This window comes from Falco punctatus, assembly GCF_963210335.1.
Source record: "Falco punctatus genome assembly, chromosome: 3".
NCBI classification, from domain to species: Eukaryota; Metazoa; Chordata; class Aves; order Falconiformes; family Falconidae; genus Falco; species Falco punctatus.
Window position 1 is genome coordinate 115,460,580 of NC_137582.1, and position 20,187 is coordinate 115,480,766.

Here is a 20,187-nt window from a genome sequence, read left to right on the forward strand (position 1 = left end):
GGGCTTGACCCCACAGCCCCTCGGGGTCCCCCCCAGCCCCGCAGCGGAGCAGCCAGGGGCCTCTACACCAGTGCTTTATTTCTCAGAGCCTCGCAGCAGCCCCGCTCCCGAGCCGGCCCCAGGGCTTCACTTCCAGCTGGGGCAGCTTCGGGGTTTTGTTTTGAGGCTGGAGCACTGAGGGGAGGGAGGCAGGGATGGCAGCTCCACGCTGCGAGGGTCCAAGGATGTGCAGGTGCAGGGGGTGCCATCCTGGGGGTGTCTTCTTGAGGGGGTCAGGGAGGGTGGGATGCACGGCGGCCCGCTCCGGTCAGCGCAGCCCCAGGAAGAAAGCTGCAGCCAGCCCCAGGGCGAGGGAGAAGAGGGATGGGCTGCCCCACGGGGGGCTCAGGCTGCTCTGGGAGATGCTTTGATTGCTGGGGAGGGTGGTCACGGGCTTGGGGTCCTTGGTGTCCAGGTTGTCCATCTGGCCAAAGGGCTGGAAAAAAAACCCAAAAGTCTGGCATCGCAGGGTTGAGACCCCTCGCCTGGCTGCCCTGGGGGGGCAGAAAGGAGCCGGGGGCACGCTGGGGCCCACTCTGCCCCTTCCCCAGCCGACACACCCAGCCTCCCCTCCCCCAGCAGGTTCCCCTTCACACCACACACAGAAATCCCCATTGACTGTTGGGTTTTCCCAACACAGGGAGCAAAGCCAGCTCTCTCACACAGCACTGCCCTGGTTCTAGGTAGGGGCTTTTAGAAATCTGAGGGAGGAAGCAGAAGCTGGGGGACTGTCTCTGCCCTCCAGGTGGCTGTGAGGAAGTGGCTGGGGACATGGTGGCCCATTGGCCCTACAGTGGAGGATATGGGGTGCAGGAGTGAGGAGGAAGAGGAGGGACACCCAGCAACCCAGCACCGCGCGCTGTCGCAAGCAGGAACATTGCAGTCGGTGTGGGAAACATTAACAGGGCAGTTTCCTTCCGTCTCTGAAGACTGGCACCTTCAAAATTAAGATGTTTGTGTGAATCCCTTGCGCCTTGGCTCTGTGGGACCTCTGGATTTTTGGTCCTTTCCTGGAAATCCTGGTGTAAACAGCTGTGCATTGTGCCTGTGAACAGTGAAGTGCAGCAAAAAGCGCTGCCCTGGGCTGCTGGAAAAGGGAGACATTTCCCTCCATGAGCCAGCCCCCACACTGGTTCACACGGCTCCTCGGATCCCTCCAGAGCCAGGACAGGGCCAGGAATGGGGCCCCAACGTCCAGCTCTGTCCCCTCACCAGGATGCTGTGAGGGTTTTTGGCTAGTTTGTCCAGCCACGGAGTGAGACTCCTGAAACATAAATGCATCCTCTGGAGCCAGCAGCAGGTCACAGCTGCGTGGAGCCTTTGAGCAAAATAAGCACAGACAAATCTGGCCTCATTACCAACATGCTGTAGAAAACCCCCCACATCCCGACAGCTGTTCCAAATAGCATCGCTCTCTTCGAAAGCGCTGGCACGTTCATTCCTCCCACACAACGGTCCCCACCCAGGAGAAAGCTGACATCCACCAGCGCGCCACTTGAATCAAGCCCCCATGGAGCTTCCCAGCAGGAAGGAAAATAACCTCCAGCAGGGAGAGGTGAAAGGAAACAAACTTCTCAGCTGTGTGCCCACCCAGCATCCCCACAGCTGTGGCCAGCATCTCCAGCGTATCCGCAGCCATGCTCAGCATCCCCACACGAGGCACAGGTGCCAGCAGGCAAAGGAGAGGCTGCAAGATGGGGTGGAGAGCTAAGAGCAAATGTTACAGGTAGGAGTGATGTTCTTAAGTTAAAAAACACTTTAAAAAAGGCAATATATGGCAGTATTTAGACCTTATAGACCACAGTGCAAAGCTCCTGGTAAGGCAGTCAGGGTTAAAGTGAAACAGAATATAAAAGGTTCAGGTTTCCAGCTGAAGGAACAAATTCTCCCACTGGCTGAACCCCACAGCCCCTTGACTGCCATCACACCCACAGGACAGAGGTGGCTGGACCCCCTGGCCTTGGCAGGGCCCTGTGCCACAGGGTTTCTCTTACCATGCAGAGGATGAGCAGGGTGAGCAGGAGGAGCAGGTGGGCGCGCTGGAGGGGCTGCATGGTTGGGGCTCAACTCACGGTGTGCCGTTAACACTTCCTCATCTGCTTGCAGCAACTGCAGTCGGAAGCTTTAAGCAGAGCAGCAGCCCTGTCTCACCAATCACACCTTCCTTCCCTGCACCAGCCCCGCCACCTCAAAGGGTCACTTGAACCCAGGGCAATTCGGGGACATCGCATCCGTTGCCAGTGCTGTGAGGAAGAAGACACGGCATGGGGGATCTCCAGATGTGAACGCCACCATACAGCCCTTTCAGCCTCACTTCTCCAGAGCCATCCATCTGCATCACCCTGCACAAGAACAGCTCCTGCTCCCTGTTCCCCAACATGGCCACACAGCCAGCTCTGAGCGGGCTGCCCTGGCCACAGTCTCCAGCAAAGGCAGCAAACCCCTCACCCTGCCTTCTCCCACATCTCAAAAGCTCTGCTTCTCCCCAGGGGCTTCCTGTCCTGTGCCCCACACTCATGAAGGACTAATAGGGGTTATGGGTTAAAATCCCTCCTGGTTCACTGGGAGGGTTTGCAAATCACAGCCAGCATTTCAACAAGGGCTCTGCATTGCACCATGTAACAAACCTCCTTCCCTGCAACTCAGCAGAAGCTGGATCCAAGCTGTCCCTCTGAATTTCAGTTACATGCCTGGGGTAGTCTGATCCGGGTAATGGATCAGGGAAACACCTTTTTCTAGCCTGCCAGTATCCACTTCCTTACAGATCTCTCAGCTCCCTCATCCCCTCAGCTGCAGCAGCAGCACACAAAAAGGATCTGGTTATTTTAAGATGGTTTGAAATCAGTAAAGCTACTGAAACGTACCAAGCACGTACACCTGTCTGTTGTCTGGTTTTGCATTAGCCAAGCACATCACAGCACAGGCTCCTCTGCGGCAAAGCTTCACCAAATTTATTTTTTGCACTTCATGATGTGTTGAAACTAAAACCTCTTGGGGACAGCCAACATCCCATAAAAGGTGCTAAAAATCAGCCTGCTGAGGCCGAGTTCTCCGGAGAGTGGAGCAGCACAGCAGTGGCGAGCAGGACAGGACACAGGCAGGGAGGGCTCCCCAGATAGCAGCAAGTGCTAGGTGGAGTTCTGAGCATCAGTGAGGCAAAACAAGTGTGCAGCAGTGCGTGGGTGAGAAAACAGACAAAAGAAAGAGGTGAGGAAATCCGGAGCAGCTGTACACTGAGTGATGCCTCAGGTCAGGCTGTGCCACAGACCGTCTATGAGCTGAAGCTGAGGGTGTGCAGAGGGTGGCTGAGGGAAGAAAGCACAGCTGCGTGTGGTGCTCCAGCATCAGGTCCCGCCCCAGCACCTGGCAAAGCATCTGCAGCGACCAGAGGCTGAAGCTGCCACTGAAATCAGGAATCAAAGCTCTTAACGCCACTGTAGTGTTAAGCAGCAGCCACTCTATTGCAGTGCTGGGTGCTCGGTGGCATCACCGCAAATCAAGCACAGCTGTGCAGATTTCACGGTTACATTTATACACAACAATTACAAGGTCGTACACTACCAGTTACAACAACTGATTAGTTATTTGCATATAATTATAATATCTGCTGTGCCATCCTCTTCTGTCTGTTACTACACTTGCGCAGGGGAAGGGTCTTCACCTGGGCAAGGGTCTTCTTGACCTGCGGGTCTGGTTTTTAGTATTATAATGAAGGTAGTTCACTTCAGGACACCCTTGCCAATTTGTCCAATAAGTCATCCTATACACAATAGAACCTGGGTGCTCTGGTTATGGTCTAGAGAGTAAGGATTAGGGTTATTATGGTCTATAGAATAGGGACTTTAAGCAACACAGTCTCAGATAACAAGCAGCATAGCTAACATGGAGGTTAACTCTTTAAAATCAAGATGTTCTTATAGCTAACTGTTCCACAAACAAACGCAACATACAGAAAGATTCAGTAAAACTTCCAGAGGCTCTGCCCCACAGCAGCAGCGCTCCGCAGGCAGGGTGCATTCTGCCTGGCTGGCGGTGGCGCAGAGCAGAGCCTGCGGCAGCCCGGGCCTCCTTGCTCCAGCGACACACCTGAGGGGCTGCCTCGGGCTTCCTCCTCCTCCAGAGGCGGCTGCGGGGGGCCGCATCACCCACCGCGCAGGCCCGGCTGGCCTCGGGTGGCCCCCGAGGGGCCAAGCGGGGCCGCGCTGGTGCCCGGAGCCACTGGGGCAGCACCGGGGGTGGCAGCTGCCAGGGTGGCCGTGGCGGGGCCGTCGCAGTGCCCTGGACCCGGCGCCCACCCGCGCTGCACCCGTCGCGCTCCCGCCATGGCCGCCGTCCCGCGGTGGAGGGCGGCGCGCTGCATGCTGGGATGTGTAGTCCTCCCGCTGCCCCGCCCTCCACGTGACCAGGGCTACGCCAATCGCAGCGGCCCTGCGTCGCCGCGGCAACCGCTGGTAAACAAGATGGCGGCGGTGGGGTAATGGCGGCGGTGGGGTGAGTGGTGCGCCAGCGGCGGGACCCCTCGCGGGCTGGGACCCCACACACACCGTGACGGTCCCCTCCAGCACACGGTGCTCCGCCCCACCACGCCCCGCGGTGCCCCCAGCGCTGCCACCCACGTCGGGCCCCCCAGGGCCCACATAGACGGGCACCCCCGGGTGGTACCCGGGTACCCCCGTTATTCTGAGCCCCTTTTTGCCAATGATCCTTTAAAAAAGCTGATCGCTACTGGCCACCTGGGGACCCGCAGGGCTGCACGTGATGGGACAGGCTTAGAAACAACACCAGCTGGAATAAAACTCCCCAAATTCCTTACCTGCTGCCTCCTGGCTGGTATCTCAGAGGTACTGGGGATACTGGTCAGTCACACTTCACACGGGTTCATGTCGCGTTTGTGTTTCTTCAGTTTCCAGCAGAGAAGAGTCGCTTTCTGCAGCTGCAACGGCATCACAAGTGTTGGTGCTCTCACCCGCTCCTGCCCTGACGCAGCGGGCACCCCTGCACCTCACTCACCTGGGTCTCACCTGCTCTCAGGCAGCTCCCACAGATTTTAACTGCTCACGGGTTTTAACTGCTACTACAAGTAGTAGTTGTGGGTGTATGAATAGCCACTCTGCCCAGAAATCAAGGACGTGTGGACCGGGAAGATGAGCTAATGAAAAAAAAATGAACAGTTTGGGCTTTTTTTGATAGCCTTTTCAATTACATTTTTTTTTTAAATTGCACATCAAGCAAATCCTCCCACAGTTAATGAGGCTATGCTTTATTGTTACATATTATCCCCTCTTATTTTTACTAAAAGGGCAGAGCTGTCCAAGTTCATTGCCTCCACCAGTGAGGCTTTTCTCACCCTCCTACATATTTTGCAATGGTTGTAGCTCTTCCTCTCCTACATGTGCCCAAAATCAGATAAGTAACAAAAGGTTTCCATAGTCTCAGCAAGCCCTAGAGCACATTAGAGCCTCATCTATTTTTACGGTTCAATTTTAGGTCAAATTCTTCCTACTAGATCTTAGAGCAAAAACTCCCTTTCCATTCCCAGTGAAGTTCGCTGCTTCTGTTAATCCCAGAGCGTTGTGCTTTTTGCCAAAATAGCTCAATATTTCCACTTTCTGCCTCACCGTGCAGCGCAGGATGCTCTGTACTGGCATCATGGTCTCTTTCTGCAAGCCCTGTTTTGTGTTCGCTCTTCCCAGCTGCTATGATTGTGCCTTCCCTTGGGCCCTGGCTCATAACGAGTGCTCATGTACGTTCATTAGTCTGACAGTGCTTATGGGATTGAATGGACTGGGCCATCCTGCTTTCTCCTGCCCTGGACTGGGCCCTCTCTTTCCCTCTGCATAACTCCAGTATTTCTTGACCTGATTTTGGAATGCTGAACTGTTTTCTTTCTTACATGCTCTTTATGCCTCTTCTCAGAAGATGACAGCCTGTCTCCTAGGACAAAGAATCCAGTGCAAGGCAGTCTCCCCTCCTGCTCAAGGTGCTCACCACTGAAAAAGAATATGCAGGGTAAAGTCCATCAATGGTTAGGGGATTCTGGGCCATCACAGTTTCTCAGTGATAGCCTGGTGGACTCAGTACCCCAGGTCAGGGCTAACTCCTGTGGTCCCCCTCTCGCATACACAGCCATCTCCCTACCAGTCAGGAATTTCTACCCAGTACCTGCAAAAGGTACCCCTGTCACACCTCTGTGGCAGAACAGGAATTCCTGTGGGGGGGCCCCTACGGTATGGGCAAGCCTCCAATACCAATTGCCGTTTTAGAGAGGTAACACGTATTTGTGCTTCCAGACACAGCTGGCACTGACACGGAACTCATGTCCTCCATGATGCAAAAAATCACTCTGTTGGAACAAAAAATAGAGAAACAAGCACAAGAAATGCAACTGAAGGTAAAAAATCCTGCCCCTTACTGAACCTGTTCTGTGCCTTGCTTTGACAGTTGAAGCCGCAGTAGCATTACCCCTGCTCAGACCCAGTTTGGGCTAAAACAAGTTAATCTGTAGTCTGCTCTGTTAGTTACACACACAGGCCTTTGCAAAGCAACAGTGCAATTGTATCAGTCCTTGGGGTGGGAGACTTCTTAATGACTCTCGCAAAGTAATGACCCCTTTTTTTCCCCTCCCCCCCCCCCTTTTTTTTAAGAGGTGGTTGCAGAGGTGCTGGTTTCTTTTTTAGATCAGCCACTTGCTGCAGGTCAGAGCACGAGCTGTGCCTGAGCAGGAAGCACAGAGGCAGGAGTCTGTGAGGTTGCCTACAGCTCTTGTGCAGACAGAGAAGGGGGAGATAGGTCAGTGTGTCCCTCACCTATCCTTGGCGCAGTGTGTTTATATCCCACCCATCGTTTGAGTCTAATTAAGGTACTTGTGAGGTGATACAGCCTTTCTGAACCTTATTTTGCCTGTCTCTGGGTGGGGTGAGAGTACGTGCACCGCTGAGTCACCTAGCCAGGACTCATTGTGCAAGCTGCGCCTCAGGGTTCCAAAGGCCAAGGAACTAATCAAAGTCATTATTTGTTCTGGTCCTGAAGGACGGGAGGATTGCTGAACTTGAAGAGAAGATGAAGACTCTTCAGCAAAGAGAAGGTAAAAATTGTTGTACTCGGCACCTCGCTCCTACCTGTGGGAGAGCTACGAACTCCTGGTACTGCAACAGAGCAGGCTTGGAGACCTCCTCTCTGAGCCATCCTTGCCCTAAAAGCCCAAGAGACTCTTTGGCGAGTGGTATCAGTTACACAGACGTGGCACTGTTTGCCAAAGCAGATCCACGCTTTATACTTGCACCTGCTACTCAGCTTTACTGGTACAGTGCAAAACACTATTTCCTGACCTATTTTCTATGGGTTACTAGGTTTCCGTGAGCACAGACCAGCCACGCAGATACCTAAGGATGGTGAGAAGAAAAAAGAATGTTAAATAGTGCAGAGTTCAGACAGGCTGAAAGACCAGAGCTGCTCACAGCTAAGTAAAACCAAAAATCTGCTTGGAGTCTCAAACAGTACTACAGGTCCAGGCTCACTCATCCTGTAAGGCAGCCTAAATAAATTGACCCCAGCTTGGAGCAAGTGAAGGTCTTTCCCTGCCCCCATTCAGTTCCTTGGAATCCAGCAGCTCTCCAGCTGAGCCCAGACACATTTCCTACAACGGCTGAACTACCTTGTAGCACAAAGCTATGGTAAATTCTCAATTTCCTGAGCAGAGAACAAGAATATGCTTGTCAGACCACAAACATGTGTTTTGTGCCTCATCGTCCATTGTTCTAGCCATTCAGCCTAAGTTTCTGGATCCAGCTTTAGTGGACACCTGCTCATTTTTTTAATAGGTCCCTTCAGACTGCATAAGCAAAACAGTTCTCATTGTATAATTGCGAACAGCACCCCTCACATCAGCTTCCTGCGGCATAAAACTTCACCAGTATTGTTCACAACTATCTTTTAGTCTGTCAGCACCTTCATCAAACCACTGCACGTTGCATTGTCAGGGACCAGCATGCAGAGCTCACGTTCAGCTCCTGCGTTCTATGGGCTTGAGTTCACCAGCGGTACAGGCAGGCACAGCTGGGGCATCTGTGCTGTGTGGTATCAGCTCCTCTTACATAGGAAAAACAAGTCTTCCCTTTCAGATGCCCCTGACTCATCCACAGCAGAGGAACTGGAAACGAGGTGCCTTGAGCTGCAGACCCAGGTCTGGGAGATGGAGGTGAGACACCTACTTCACTTGCCCTAAGCCACCTGCACCTTCAGTTTGAGATCACTGCGGTCTCAGGCTGCTTGGTCTTTTACAAGCTGCCACTTTGATCGTCACAATTCTTCACCACCTCACCCCGCTGAAAAGGAAAATGAGTTGAAGGCAAGCTACAGGGCAGCAGGAGGGTTTTTTAAAATACACAAACATTTGTGCCTCCTGCAAGCCTCTTAATTTTGATTTCTACAACTACAATCTTGGGAGATTACTGTGTCACTATAGATATTTTAATTCTCCCTTTGGCCTACTACTACTAGAGCTGCTACTACTACCCTGCTAGTGAGTTTGTTTGCCAGAGCCAAAGAGCCCCAAGACAAACCTTGTCTTTCACCTCCCTTTCTGCTTCCCATGGTCACAGCCGACCACACTCAGGCTTTAATTTTTGAAGCTCTGGTCTACAATGCTGACTCATACTTTCCTCTTACAGCGGTTTCTAAATGACTATGGTCTGATCTGGGTTGGAGAGAGGCATGAACAACTGGAATATTTAGAATCGCTCAAGGATGAAGAAGAGCTGCCAGCAAGGAGCCTCTGGAAGCCAGGTAAAGCACCAGCACTCCTTGCTGAAGCAGCTGTCCTAGTTCCCACTGCATGCTTAGAGAAAATATGATGCTCCCCAGAGCAGGTAAGCATCAGAGACCCAGAATTCAGGTCTTCAGAATTTGTGATCCTACGCTGAGGTCTTCACATCAGTCCACCTCAGGGTCAGAGACACTGAGCAATTTAACAGGAGCTAAGCCAGGCAGGACGTTGGTATTTTATATACCATATTTTGTAAGCTCCATCTAGGGGAAGAGGAGAGAACCTGATGGCTCAGCCATTTGGAAGGATACCCTCGCAGCAGCTGCTTCCTGAAGAGTTCGCATACCCTAAACGTTTGAAGCTTGGTTGCTCTAATAACTGATGTAAAATGGGTGGGAAACCGAATCAGATGCTTTGTGTATATAGCAGCTGTAGTAACTTACCCGTGTTGTCTGACTCCATCAGAGTATTGTTTGCCTTTCCTCCCAGCCACCACGTGAGTGGTTTAATTGAGACCTGATTGTGCTGTATGGGGTCCAAGCATACTTGGCAATCGCTTCTGAGGAAGTGGTAACAGAGGAAAAAAAAGTAATAATACTTGGGCTGTAGAGCCAATGCTGCTTCCTAACGACCATGCAAATATTAGCTAGCTAATCCTTCCCTCCTTTAGATACAGGAGGGGAGAAGACAGGGGAAGCTGTACAAATAATTTTAATTGTTTTCACCTCATGCTTTTTAAGGGCTATTTTCCCCGCCCTCCTTTATCAAATCATAAAAAAGCAGAACAGAAAATACCAAAGGGTTTACTTCTGCCTACATCTCTTTTTTCATTTCCTCTTCTGATTTCATTTTTCTGTCTCCTCGCAACCCTTACTGCTTCACCCTGACACCCTCCTCAAGCACCCAAGTAAACATCCTCAGCAGCGTCCCAGTAAGAGCGAGCAATCTGCTGGTGGCAAGCAGCAGGCAGCTGCCGGTGTTTACACTGGCATTTCTTCAGCGAGTCTGCCCTGATCCATTTATCCAATCTAGTTAATCCAACTAGTTAAGTTCCTCACTCCGTGCGTTTTACAGCACCAGATTAAGGGACAACACAACACTTCTGGAATTACAACCAAAGACAAGCAAGCTGTGGTCTCTAAAGAGCCGGCTGCGTCTGTGGCTGCCTCTGGAGCGACATTAGCTTGTGGCAAGAGGACTGTTTCCCTGTGGTTTTGCACACACCCATGCAAACCTGGCAACGCTGTGCCACAGCAGCGGTGTCACACCACGCGTAGGGTGAAAGGTGAAGCATGGAGAGGCAGCACTGACAGCCCAAAATTGTTAGGACTCAAATTCACACAGAGGGGAACGCTGCTTAGCTGGCATCCCCTTCCCCTGTAACTCTGATCCCTCCACCACAGGTGAAGCAGTTGTTTCCAAACACCAGATTGATTTCGATTTAATCTTGGAAAACGTGAAGGATTTGAATGTGCTGGCTGGAGAAGGCATTTCTCAAATCGAGCACACGCCTGGGGGTGCTCGGCTGAGACAGCCAGAACCCCTTCCCCTTACGCTGTATCAAAATGGGATCATGGTCAATGGACCCTTTCGGCCCTACGAGGACCCATCCGCACAGGTACGGAAAGGGCTGTAGAGGAATCGGACTCAGAGCCATCCTGCTGTCATTCACTGAGCCTCAGGAAAGGGGGTGAATAGGCCCTGTGAGCTCATCTCAGTACCCAAGGACGGTACTTTAATACCGCTTTAGAAGCGGCTACCCAGACCTCCAGCTTCTCACCTGCATTCCCGTGGTGCCTTTAAAGACTAGTATGTCTGTGTAGTAATTTTTAGAGATGGAGGTTCTGGGTCTTTTATGCAGACTTTTCTGCACAGCAATAACACCGCAAATAGGAGCAGCCCAGAAGGAATGTATCAGTCGTGAGATAAAATGAGAGCTTGTGGTTATACCTCAGACTTTCTGTTTATTTCAGCAATGCCTGCAAGATATTATGGATGGCTATTTCCCTTCAGAGTTGCAGATGCGCTACCCAGATGGCATCCCTTTGCAGGTAAGCAGTGCAAAACCCTATTCATCAGCTTTTTGGAAGAAATTGCTCTCTCACTTCCCAAGAAAATTCAGGTTTCTTTCACTAATCTGCTGGCTACTCCCCATGGCAAATTAAGTTTGAGGTTTTGGAACACAGCATACATGCAGCTTCATTCTGTGCATGTGTGTCTCGGCAGAAGCACACCTGCTAGAGCTGTTGCAGAAACGCTCACTGGCTTCTCATATTAGGAGGGAATGGTTTCTCTGCCACAGTGAATCTTGGCTTGGTACAAGGCTTCTAAGAGCATAGCAGACTTTGCAGAGAAGTAGGATGTGCAGCATCTGAAGAGCTATGTAACAAAAAGGAGAAACAAAGTTCTCAAATAGCTGCCTCAGAAGAGCTTTTAAACCCAGATTGAAAAAGTATCTCTCAAGGAGGATGTTAGGAGAGTTTATTTTGCCACAATTTAAATGGATTTGGCCATCTGAGTTTTTTTTTGGGCCCCGTTTTTTGATTTCTTAGAAATGGCAAAAAGCCAAGGCCACGTTTTCAGGCCAAAACCAGGTAGAGTGCCTCAGAGGACTCTAATTAGGTCTTCAAGTGCACCTGAAACACTAGGAGGCACAACCAGAGGGGTGCACCTACCCACTGCCATGAAGAAAGCAGGGCACAACTGCGTGGGCAAGCATGAGGTCAGGACAGCCAGCATCAGCTGGTAGGTGTACAGGGTGGTTGGAAAGTCAACTGGAGGGAGAAGGATTGTGCAAGGCTCTTGGGGGACTGTGGCTGGCTATAATCTGTGCATAGCTGGCCACATCTGGAAGCCACAAGACAATAATCTGGGGTAAATACAGACACAGAGTGCATCCACCTGCGATATGGTCAGCCACTGTAAGAGGAACACGAGCGGAACGCAGACAGAAGGACTGCCCCTACTTATACAGCTTTCCTCACTGCTGGTGGCCTCAGGGTAGCACTCTGCCTCCCTCGGTTTGTTACAGCCACCCGACAGTCCCCACTGCAGCCTCGTACTGCCAAATCCCTCCCCACCCCCAGCATGCTGCTACCACATCACTTTCCACTCAGCATTTTCAGCTGTGGAAGCAGACACAGAGGAAAGATCGGGTCCAAGCATATTTCTGACAACTCATGGAAAGGAGCTGTTGCCCAGTGCCTGTTTGAGATGGATGAACAAATACCTTGTGGTCTGGGTGGGCCATCCCACCCAAATCCCTGGGATTTGCTTTGTTAGAGAGCCTATAGGAGCTGAAAATTTGAGTTTGCACAGCTAGAGCAGCTTCCTTGGAAACTGTCTTGGTTTTGTTTGGGGTTTACAACTCTTAGTTGTCATTGCTGTCGTTTATTGTCTCTGATGCAGTGAGAATTAGCTTGTGCAACAGTCAAGAGTTGCTTATGGCAGTTGGCCTTAATTCAACAGGTCACTGACAGAAGGGACGTGGTATTTCGGGAGAGACACCTTCCAGGGAGTTTTCCTGGCCACGGCCAAGCGGTTGGCCATTCAAAATCAAGTGAGATGCAGGAAACCACTGATATCCCAGGTAAATTCTTAAACCTGCCTCAAAAACGCAGCTAACTCCCAAAAAGGAGAATCAAAACCTTACCAGGGCAGCTGGTAGGAATGTGTAGAGTCTCAGCGAGGAAGGCAACACTTCTGGGTCAGAGCCCTGTGCCTGTAGCCCCAGCGGAGCCTCAGGAGCTGGGAGCCAGGCAGCACACACAATGTCCTCTCATCATTAAATCCTCTTGAAGAATGAGACATGACAAGTAGTAAAAGCCCAGGAGATCAGTGGGTTTCCAAGAACATGTCTGTCCTGTGCCTTTCTGAAAGGCCAAGCTCATTCTAGCTTCACCTCTAGCAGCATCAAAGGATGCTGAGGGAACCCTGCAGATCTCAAGGGGGTAGCCTGCAAACAACCTTTGGTTCTCCTACATGCTTATTCCGTAAAGGCGGATATTGTCAAGCCAGCCTGAGCTTAACTCTACCAAACGGAACGACTCCTCTTCAGATTTTCACAAGAGAAATGGGACATAAGGTCAGGGCAGAATCCTCATTTTGCTTCTAGACGCTAGCAATCTGTGTGAGCAATACCTGTCAGGGTTGGAAAGTCAGATGCAGTCAGTCGTATAGAGAGAAACTTGTGGTTTTGTGCATGCATAACTAAATAACCCGAACACATGCATGGCCCATCAGCAATGTCTTCCTGTTTATATGAAACTGTACTACTTGCTCGTTCATCTCAAGGCCACTCACAAACAGAAGCTGTGATAAATGTTTCCTTTATCCAAGTAGTAAAACATAATTGCCGGTGCCACCACAGAAAAAGGGACACCTACAAATGCACCCTCACAAGACAAAAAATTTTCTAAGTCTGTAAAAATTGTCATAGTTTCAGGTTTTCCCATTCACAGCAGGACTAACCAGGTTTCCACCTGCTGTGCATCCCAGGTGTGTGCTGAACAGGCTGCAGGGTTGCTCACTGGTTGATGTTGACAATCAAACATTTAGTGGGCCAGAAAGTAGGACAAGCTTCAACAGAGACGGGAAGCCAGTCTCAACCTAGCTATGGGAGGCTAGAGCTCTCCCTGTCGGCTGTTGCACTCTCTCATTTCACCAAACCAGCCTATTCTGGGGGAAAATTATCAAAATGTTCTCCCCTCTGCTCTGGCAGGTCCCAAAGTCTCCTTGGAGCAGTTAATCAACAAGCTTTCCAAGCCATTGAAAAACAGAGAAGCAATCAGTGTCCAAGGCTCAGCCAAAGCAGCACAGCAGGTATGAGTGGACCCCCCCAAACACCCACAGGAGGCCAGCAGCAATTCCCTGGGCTCAGCACCCTGCACAGCACCAGCACCCCCTCCCCTCAGCCCTCTCTCAGCTCTGCGCAACCTCCTCCTCCAAGAGAGGCTCCACCAGTGCACACGTGGCACTTTGGCACCTGCTCCTGGGCTTTCCCAGCACCGGTGGCTCTCTGCGCAGAGCATGCAGCGGTGACGTTCACCTGGTTTGGTTTTAGGGCTCTGATGGGGTGCGGAGCAGCAAAGAGATTCTTCTGGAGACACCCAGGCTGTCTGCACTGGAGAGGTACAGGCACAGCCCCCTGACCCCTGCCCTATCAGGCTCTCATCTTCCTCCCGTCGATCACTGCGGGTTTATTTCAGGGGGTTTCACTTGAGGAAATAAAGGGACTTGCCCCTTTTATACCTTCGGAATAGTTAGAAAAAAAGGCCAAGTGTGGTCTTTTGGGAAGACCACTGAATTGTTTACAGGAACCCTGCCATCTTTTACATCTCTAACAAAAGCTTTTGTTGCTCAAAATGTTACTTCCTTACTGCTGTGAAATACTTTTCCCAAAGCCCAAAGCAAGCCAAAGCCTAAGAGTCTGAAACTACCTAAGATGATGTTTGCGGTCACGTTAAACGGAAGAATCCCTCCAGGAAACAGATGCCCAAGTGGGAGGTCACACTAACAGCACTTTTCCACTCATAGTCTTCTGGCAAGACAAGACCCAAATAGCTAATGAAAAAAAAAACCCAAGCAGATTATTTTTAATCAAAGAAGTAGGCCGAAGTACTTACCAGACAGCCCCGTTCTAAAATGAAAAAGCTAAAAAAGGTCAGCAACTCTCTTTTCAAGGCACCTTTAAGCAGGGAAAGCAAAGCAGCATTTTGGTCCATGGGCTGGTCTGCTCGGCCACAGTCAGATGGAGCCTCATTCATCTCAAGGATGAGATGGTCATTCCCAGACCTGAAACAAACTCTCCCCTGTTCGGATCACCCAGGCAGCCCAAAGGCTCTGATGTTCCGTGGAGCTCAAGGGCTCTGCCACTGGCAGAGCACTCACTCCTCAGCTGACAAGGTTTTATAACCCCCAGGGCAAAGACAGCTGAAGCTTCTGCCCCTGATATCTGCACTCTCCGCATCAAGTCTGAGAGCGGGGAGCAGACATATATTGTAAAGATGTTGTTCACGGACACCATAGGGGACCTGCGCCAACGCCTCGCCCATGCCAGGTAGGCCTAGGACTTCCCTCCCCGCTCTCCACCCAGCTCTGTAGAGCCCCAGGGAAAGTTTCTCTCCTGCCGCTGAAGGCCCTGGAGCTGCGCTTCAATCTGCTGGAGCTGAGCAGGGCTGAGGGTTACAGCCCCAGCTGCTGCTGCGCGACTTCTGCTGCTGTGGCTCCACCAGCAGAGGTGCTCTCTAGGCAGCGCTGCCGGGGTTATGCTTAGCTCAGAGCATTCAGCATCCACCTTCCAAAAAGCCGACAGCAGCAGAGAGAAGCCTCTTTTTCCTCTCAAAACTACCATCTGACCCAGGCCCACCACTGCTGTCACCGCCTTCCAGATGCTCAGCAGCACTCACCCAACTATTGCCACCATTCCCAAGGCGTCAGTGCAGCCTGGAAGCTGAGCTGCAGCCTTCAGCCTAGCTGCTGGATCCGCTGTTGGATAAACAACCACCCTTAGCTCAGCCAGCTCTATATCCCAACGCATTTAACGCTGCCCAAGGGCTCACACATCCCTTTGGGGACAGTTCCAGATGGCTGTGGGGAGCCCTTTGCTCTCCCCTCTTCCCACTCCTGGGAAGCCCACGATGAGCTCACTGCTGTTGGGATGCAAGAGCCTCCTTCCCCACTGCAGCTGTGCGGCCTGGAACGGCTGCTCCGTGCCTGGCTGGCTGCAGTTTGGGCGGGAAGCCCTTTTTTCTGCTCAGCTTGTGCTTGTGAAACAGTCTCTCCCTTTGCTCTTACATAACCACAGCTGGATCAACTAGAGCATCTCAGCGAAACCTTGGGGGATCCTGTGTGTAGGAAAGATTGTGCTGTTCTTTCCTAGGGGTGGAGACTCCAACTCGTATGAGATCATCAGCACCTTTCCCCAGAGGGTGTACATGGACAACTCCAGGAGCCTGCAGGAATGTGGACTGATCCCCAGTGCCTTCTTGCTGCTGCGGAGAAGAGACCCCTCCCAACACGAGGGGACAGGGCTGCAAACAGCTTAACAGCTCGCCCCAAGCGCTGCAAGAGGAAGAAGCTGCCTTGCACTGTTAGTTGTGTTAAAACCTCCCCAGCTGGGAAGAGAGGAGAGGGTTGTCTTTCCAGATTTAGTTTCACTGCGCCGTTACCCAGGACGGACGAAAGAGTTCAGAGGCAGCGGCGTGGCCTCTCCTTTCAGCACAGGGTGCCAGGCCCAGTCCTGCTGCCTCATGGGTGGCTGCCTTTACCCGAGACAAATGGGCTCCTAACACTGGGGCACTTGTGTCAGCTCAAGCCCAAGACCTGGTTTCTCACCTCTGCTGAAGGTTACACAGGCTCATCCCCACCCAGGGAAGGCCGCCAGCTTTACGCTGGGACCAGGCAGTTGTTTAGCTGGGCTCAGGGATTCTCTATAGGATGGACAAACAGCCAGGGTCAATTTGCTTTCCACACACAGCTGCTCCCCAGAGATTTCAATGCATTTGTACCACGAGAGAAACAGGCTCAGTTATATGGTCCCCAGCAAAACTAAACCAAAAGGCCCTGAGCCACTGCAATGCTGGAACCGAGCCAGACTCAGCCAGGAGATCCTGCTGCTGGGTTTCCTGTACGTGAATGACTCCTTCCCTTGGACAGCCCCCAGCTCCCAGCCCCCAGCTCCGGCAGGGCCCCGGCTCCCAGCCCCGGCTGCCAGCCTGCCTGCCTCCCTCCCTGGCAGCCTGCTGCAGCCAGGAGCTGGATGCTGCAACAGGACACCGTGTCATTGGAGAAGAGCACAAACCCTTCACTGCGTCTCTGCTGAACCCTGAATAAAGCATCTTCCCCGCTCTCCTGTGGGCTGGGGCTGCACTCCGCAGGCCCCTTTCCCCAACACACTCTTCCTGTTTCAGCTGGGACAAGCTCCCACTTGACTCCCAGCCGACGGCACTCCCACTTGCGAGAGGCAGCACCTTCTGGCAGGTTCCCTTTTAGCAGAGACCCTCATTAAAGGCTCCCAATAAAACCATTTAAGTTGCAGTTTCCACTTCCATTAGATTTCAAAGGCACAGTTGCTGTGGAAGGGGGCAGGATGCCCAGAGCTTTTCCCAGAACCCTCCGACCAGAGCTGGACCCTGCAGAACTCAAATACAGGAAGCACCACCCGTGCAAACCAGCTGCTTCCCTGGGCTCCCTGTGGGCAGTGACTCAGTCCCCACAGCTCTAAGTTAGTTTCCTCCTTTTTCCACCTACGGCAGATACAGGAGCGTACTCAGGACCCTCCCATGGGGCAGCCTTTTCCACTGCCTCTCTATACCCTGCTCTATAACCAGCCAGGTAATCTCTGTGCCAGGGTTTTTTTATCGCTCACATGTCTGGCTGAAGCTGTCCCTCCCCCAGGCTGCCTTTCTTACCACGCAGAGAGGAATGCTTGAGAGAGGTACCTGTCACTACCGCACTGTCGGATATTCAGACAAGTCCTGTGAGCCTTTGATTAGCGGCAGCAATCTAAGGTGTTAAGATCTTTGTGTCAGGCTGCAGCAGTGAGTACAACTGACTCGGCTTCTCTGAGCTGGAAATGACTCAGAATCATTACGCAGGGTGATGTTTAACCTGTAGTCAAAATAAAACCAGATTTTAAAGAAACCCACCAGTACCGATGTGAAAGGTACAGTAACATTTAATAGCATCTCGGAAGACAACATTGGTTATAAACTTGCTTTTTGGCAGGAAAACAAAATGCACTTGGTCCGGGTTGCAAAAAAGCCAGCTCAAAGAGGAAAGGTAAGACAGCTGGAGCATCAGCTGTTCTGGAGCAGCCCTGAGCCATTAACGCTCACAAGGTCAGCCCTGCACCACATCACAGCAGAGGGCAGCCGGAGCAGCATGGGTCCCACTTCTAGGCCCATCCATCCCCCCAGGCAGCCTGCTAAGTGACACCGGCCTTCGTCCCCAGCCCCGGGCTTCTCTGCAGTGGGTGGTCAGACCCCAGCTCTGTGCAGTATTTTTGCATTAAATTAAGACAAACAAAAAAAAAAAATCAACTTAGTTGCCATATCTCTGCAGTTGAGATGAAGAACAAACAAACCAAAAAAAAAAAAGTGAGCGAGGAAGTGAGGCAGCAGGATTTAACAATTTTAACAGCAACTGGGAGAAGTGGGAAGTAACATGCAACCCTAAGCCCTTCCCTCCTGAAGCCGAAGCTCTCCCTGCAGAGGAGAGGGCTGACGGCCGGCCGCACTTCGCACAGCCCCAGAGGCTTTGCTGTTTACAGAGGCACTGGAAGCTGCGGGGAGCCAGGCCCGGCTTTGTTCAAAAGCCATGCGCAGCGAGCGTCAGACTTTCTTTGGATCCCTCTGAGATGATATCAAGGGTTAGGCAGGAGGGGATCGTAGGCAGCTGCAATGAGTAGTTTTGGTCATGGGTTTCCCTGTGCTGGGATACAGGTCGTGGTGCCAGGACAGTGCTGACAACCTGGAAGTGAAGGTGGTCGGAGATGAGGGTGCTCAGGAATGCAGGTAGAGTCCAAGACGGGAGGGGACCCCAGGGCTCAGGCTAGCTTCAGGAACTCTTGCAGGGTGTTTTGCTCCACCGCTTCCACAAAGAGCTCGTAATCCTGCAGGGAAAAGCCACACGGTCGCTCACAAGACAAGAGGGAGTTACACGCTCCCATCGGTCAGGCAGCCCAGGGTCCCCTGAGCGCAGCACAGACCGGTTTGCAGCACGGGTGCCCGTCAGTCATGCTGAGGATGACAGGACAAAGAGGGGACAGCCCTGGACAGCACAGCCCCACTGCCCAAAGTCATCCAGAGACCCCCCTGCCTGAGCCCCATTTTTCACAAGCCACCATGCCCCAAGTGGCCATTAACCCTGGCAGTGCCTTGTCTGTGCACCTCATGAAATGCCTTTTAAAAGGCATCTTAACATCACACAGGAAAACCAAGGGGCTGGGGTTCCTGCCCGCCACCCAGCCTCCATGGTCCTTATCCCCAGCGCAGAGTACGAGCCTTACCCCGCAGTAGTGGTCTCCGTTGACAATCTGGGGTGGGATGGCTTTGGGGTTGCCTGCCTTCACCCTCATCTCCTCCCGGAGAGCGTTGTCCTGGGAGATATCCACCAGCTCGTACTTGATGTTTTTCCCATCGAGGATTCTGGTTACTTCGCTCTGTTGGGATTTGATCTGGAACCCGGGCGGGAAAGGCAGGTTACGGGGAGCTGGAGAGGAGCCCGAAGGGCGGGCACGCACCCCAGCGTGCCAGCCACAGTCAGCACAGCGCTCCCGGAGCGACTGCTCCGCAGGGGCCACGGGGCTCGGCTCTGCGCGGCGCGGGGGTAACACCTAGCACCGGGGGATGGACTCGGGGGAGGAAGGGGCCGGTGCAGGGCGAGCAGAGGAGGGAACACCCGGGATGGGGCGGGGGGGCTTCGCAGCTCCGCGGGGATGAGACGCCCGCCCCCGGGAAGAGGGGCCCCGGCGCAGCCCGCCCTGCCGCCCCGCTCACCTCCCGGGAGCCGGTCACCGAGGTGCTGTAGACCTTGAGGGTGCTCATGCTGCGATCGCGACCGCTCCCTGCGCTCGGCGCGGCGGAGGGAGGCGCGGAGGGAAGGAGGGAGGGAGCGGGCGGCCCCGCCGCCGCCCGGCATGTGACCGCGGGGACCAATGGGGCCGGCGGGACCGGGCATGCGGCATCGGCGGGGACGGGGGCGGCCCCGCTCCGCGCCCCGCCGCCCCCGGCCCCGCTCCGCACCCCAAACACTCGGTACAAACAAGCGGGTGAGACAAGGGCGGGTGTAAACACTCCGCATCCAACGCGCTGCGCCAGGGGGACCCGACCGCACCAAGGGGACAGCGTGTGAGACAAGGGGGGGGGACATGGGACAAGGGGGGACGTGGCCCTGCGCCCCTGTCCCGGCTGCTCGGTAGAGCTCCAAGATTGACCCTGCACGGAGAGCAGCAGTCCCGTACAGCCCGGATGGGATCACTGCCCGAGACAGACCGATCCCGTTTTGCAGGAGAATGAGGAGGGGACATTTCCCCAGGGAGGGACACGCGACCTGGGCAGCCCAGCCACGATCTCCTCTTCACAGCCAGCTCTGTCAGGGCAGAGGGCAAACGTGTCCCCACACATCGCCTGGAAACTGGGTCTTGCACCCAAAGAAGAACACGGGGAACAGGGCTGGTGCTCAGCAGCACCCCGCTAACCTGCAGGAGCGAGCAACTTTCACAGCTGGTGCTGCTCCACACACACCCCAGTGCCTACAGAGCTCTCAGCAGTCAGGACAAATGACCTCAAGAATTCGCCTTGGCCCACATTTAGCTCAGTACATGGCATCAGCAGCCTGAGAACAGAAACAGCCACCAATGTAACACACCAGATGAGGAAAGA

The 20,187-nt window shown here is 53.0% G+C and overlaps 2 protein-coding genes and 1 long non-coding RNA gene across 19 annotated transcripts; 1 reads left to right on the top strand and 2 right to left on the bottom strand.

Moving 5' to 3' along the window:
- Positions 1–60: 60 nt before the first annotated feature.
- Positions 61–13,499, bottom strand: LOC308061294. 16 transcript variants are annotated; one of them, XR_013927151.1, is made up of 6 exons: positions 9,247–9,261; positions 6,202–6,382; positions 5,933–6,029; positions 4,853–4,972; positions 2,034–2,282; positions 61–475 (listed from the first exon to the last, which is right to left on the bottom strand). It is a non-coding gene; the product is annotated as an uncharacterized lncRNA (long non-coding RNA). The 16 variants fall into 16 exon arrangements; XR_013927143.1 differs by adding an exon at positions 12,456–13,499 and having other exon boundaries at positions 4,853–6,382; positions 9,247–9,362; XR_013927144.1 differs by lacking the exon at positions 6,202–6,382 and adding an exon at positions 12,456–13,493 and having other exon boundaries at positions 4,853–6,029; positions 9,247–9,362.
- UBXN11 (UBX domain protein 11) lies at positions 5,949–17,840 on the top strand. 2 transcript variants are annotated; one of them, XM_080380989.1, is made up of 12 exons: positions 5,949–6,048; positions 6,330–6,430; positions 7,069–7,123; positions 8,160–8,236; positions 8,709–8,823; positions 10,207–10,421; positions 10,777–10,854; positions 12,272–12,392; positions 13,524–13,624; positions 13,866–13,933; positions 14,724–14,861; positions 15,684–17,840. In XM_080380989.1, the coding sequence occupies exons 1-12, from the start codon at positions 6,042–6,044 to the stop codon at positions 15,847–15,849; spliced, it is 1,242 nt and encodes a 413-aa protein (XP_080237115.1). In that variant the 5' UTR covers positions 5,949–6,041; the 3' UTR covers positions 15,850–17,840. The 2 variants fall into 2 exon arrangements, with proteins under 2 accessions (XP_080237115.1, XP_080237114.1); XM_080380988.1 differs by lacking the exons at positions 5,949–6,048; positions 6,330–6,430; positions 7,069–7,123 and having other exon boundaries at positions 7,400–8,221.
- SH3BGRL3 (SH3 domain binding glutamate rich protein like 3) lies at positions 17,463–19,498 on the bottom strand. The gene is given in 4 exon segments (XM_080381059.1): positions 17,463–18,416; positions 18,813–18,980; positions 19,303–19,405; positions 19,407–19,498. Coding segments are annotated over 4 exon segments (414 nt in total). The 5' UTR covers positions 19,484–19,498; the 3' UTR covers positions 17,463–18,350.
- Positions 19,499–20,187: the final 689 nt, after the last annotated feature.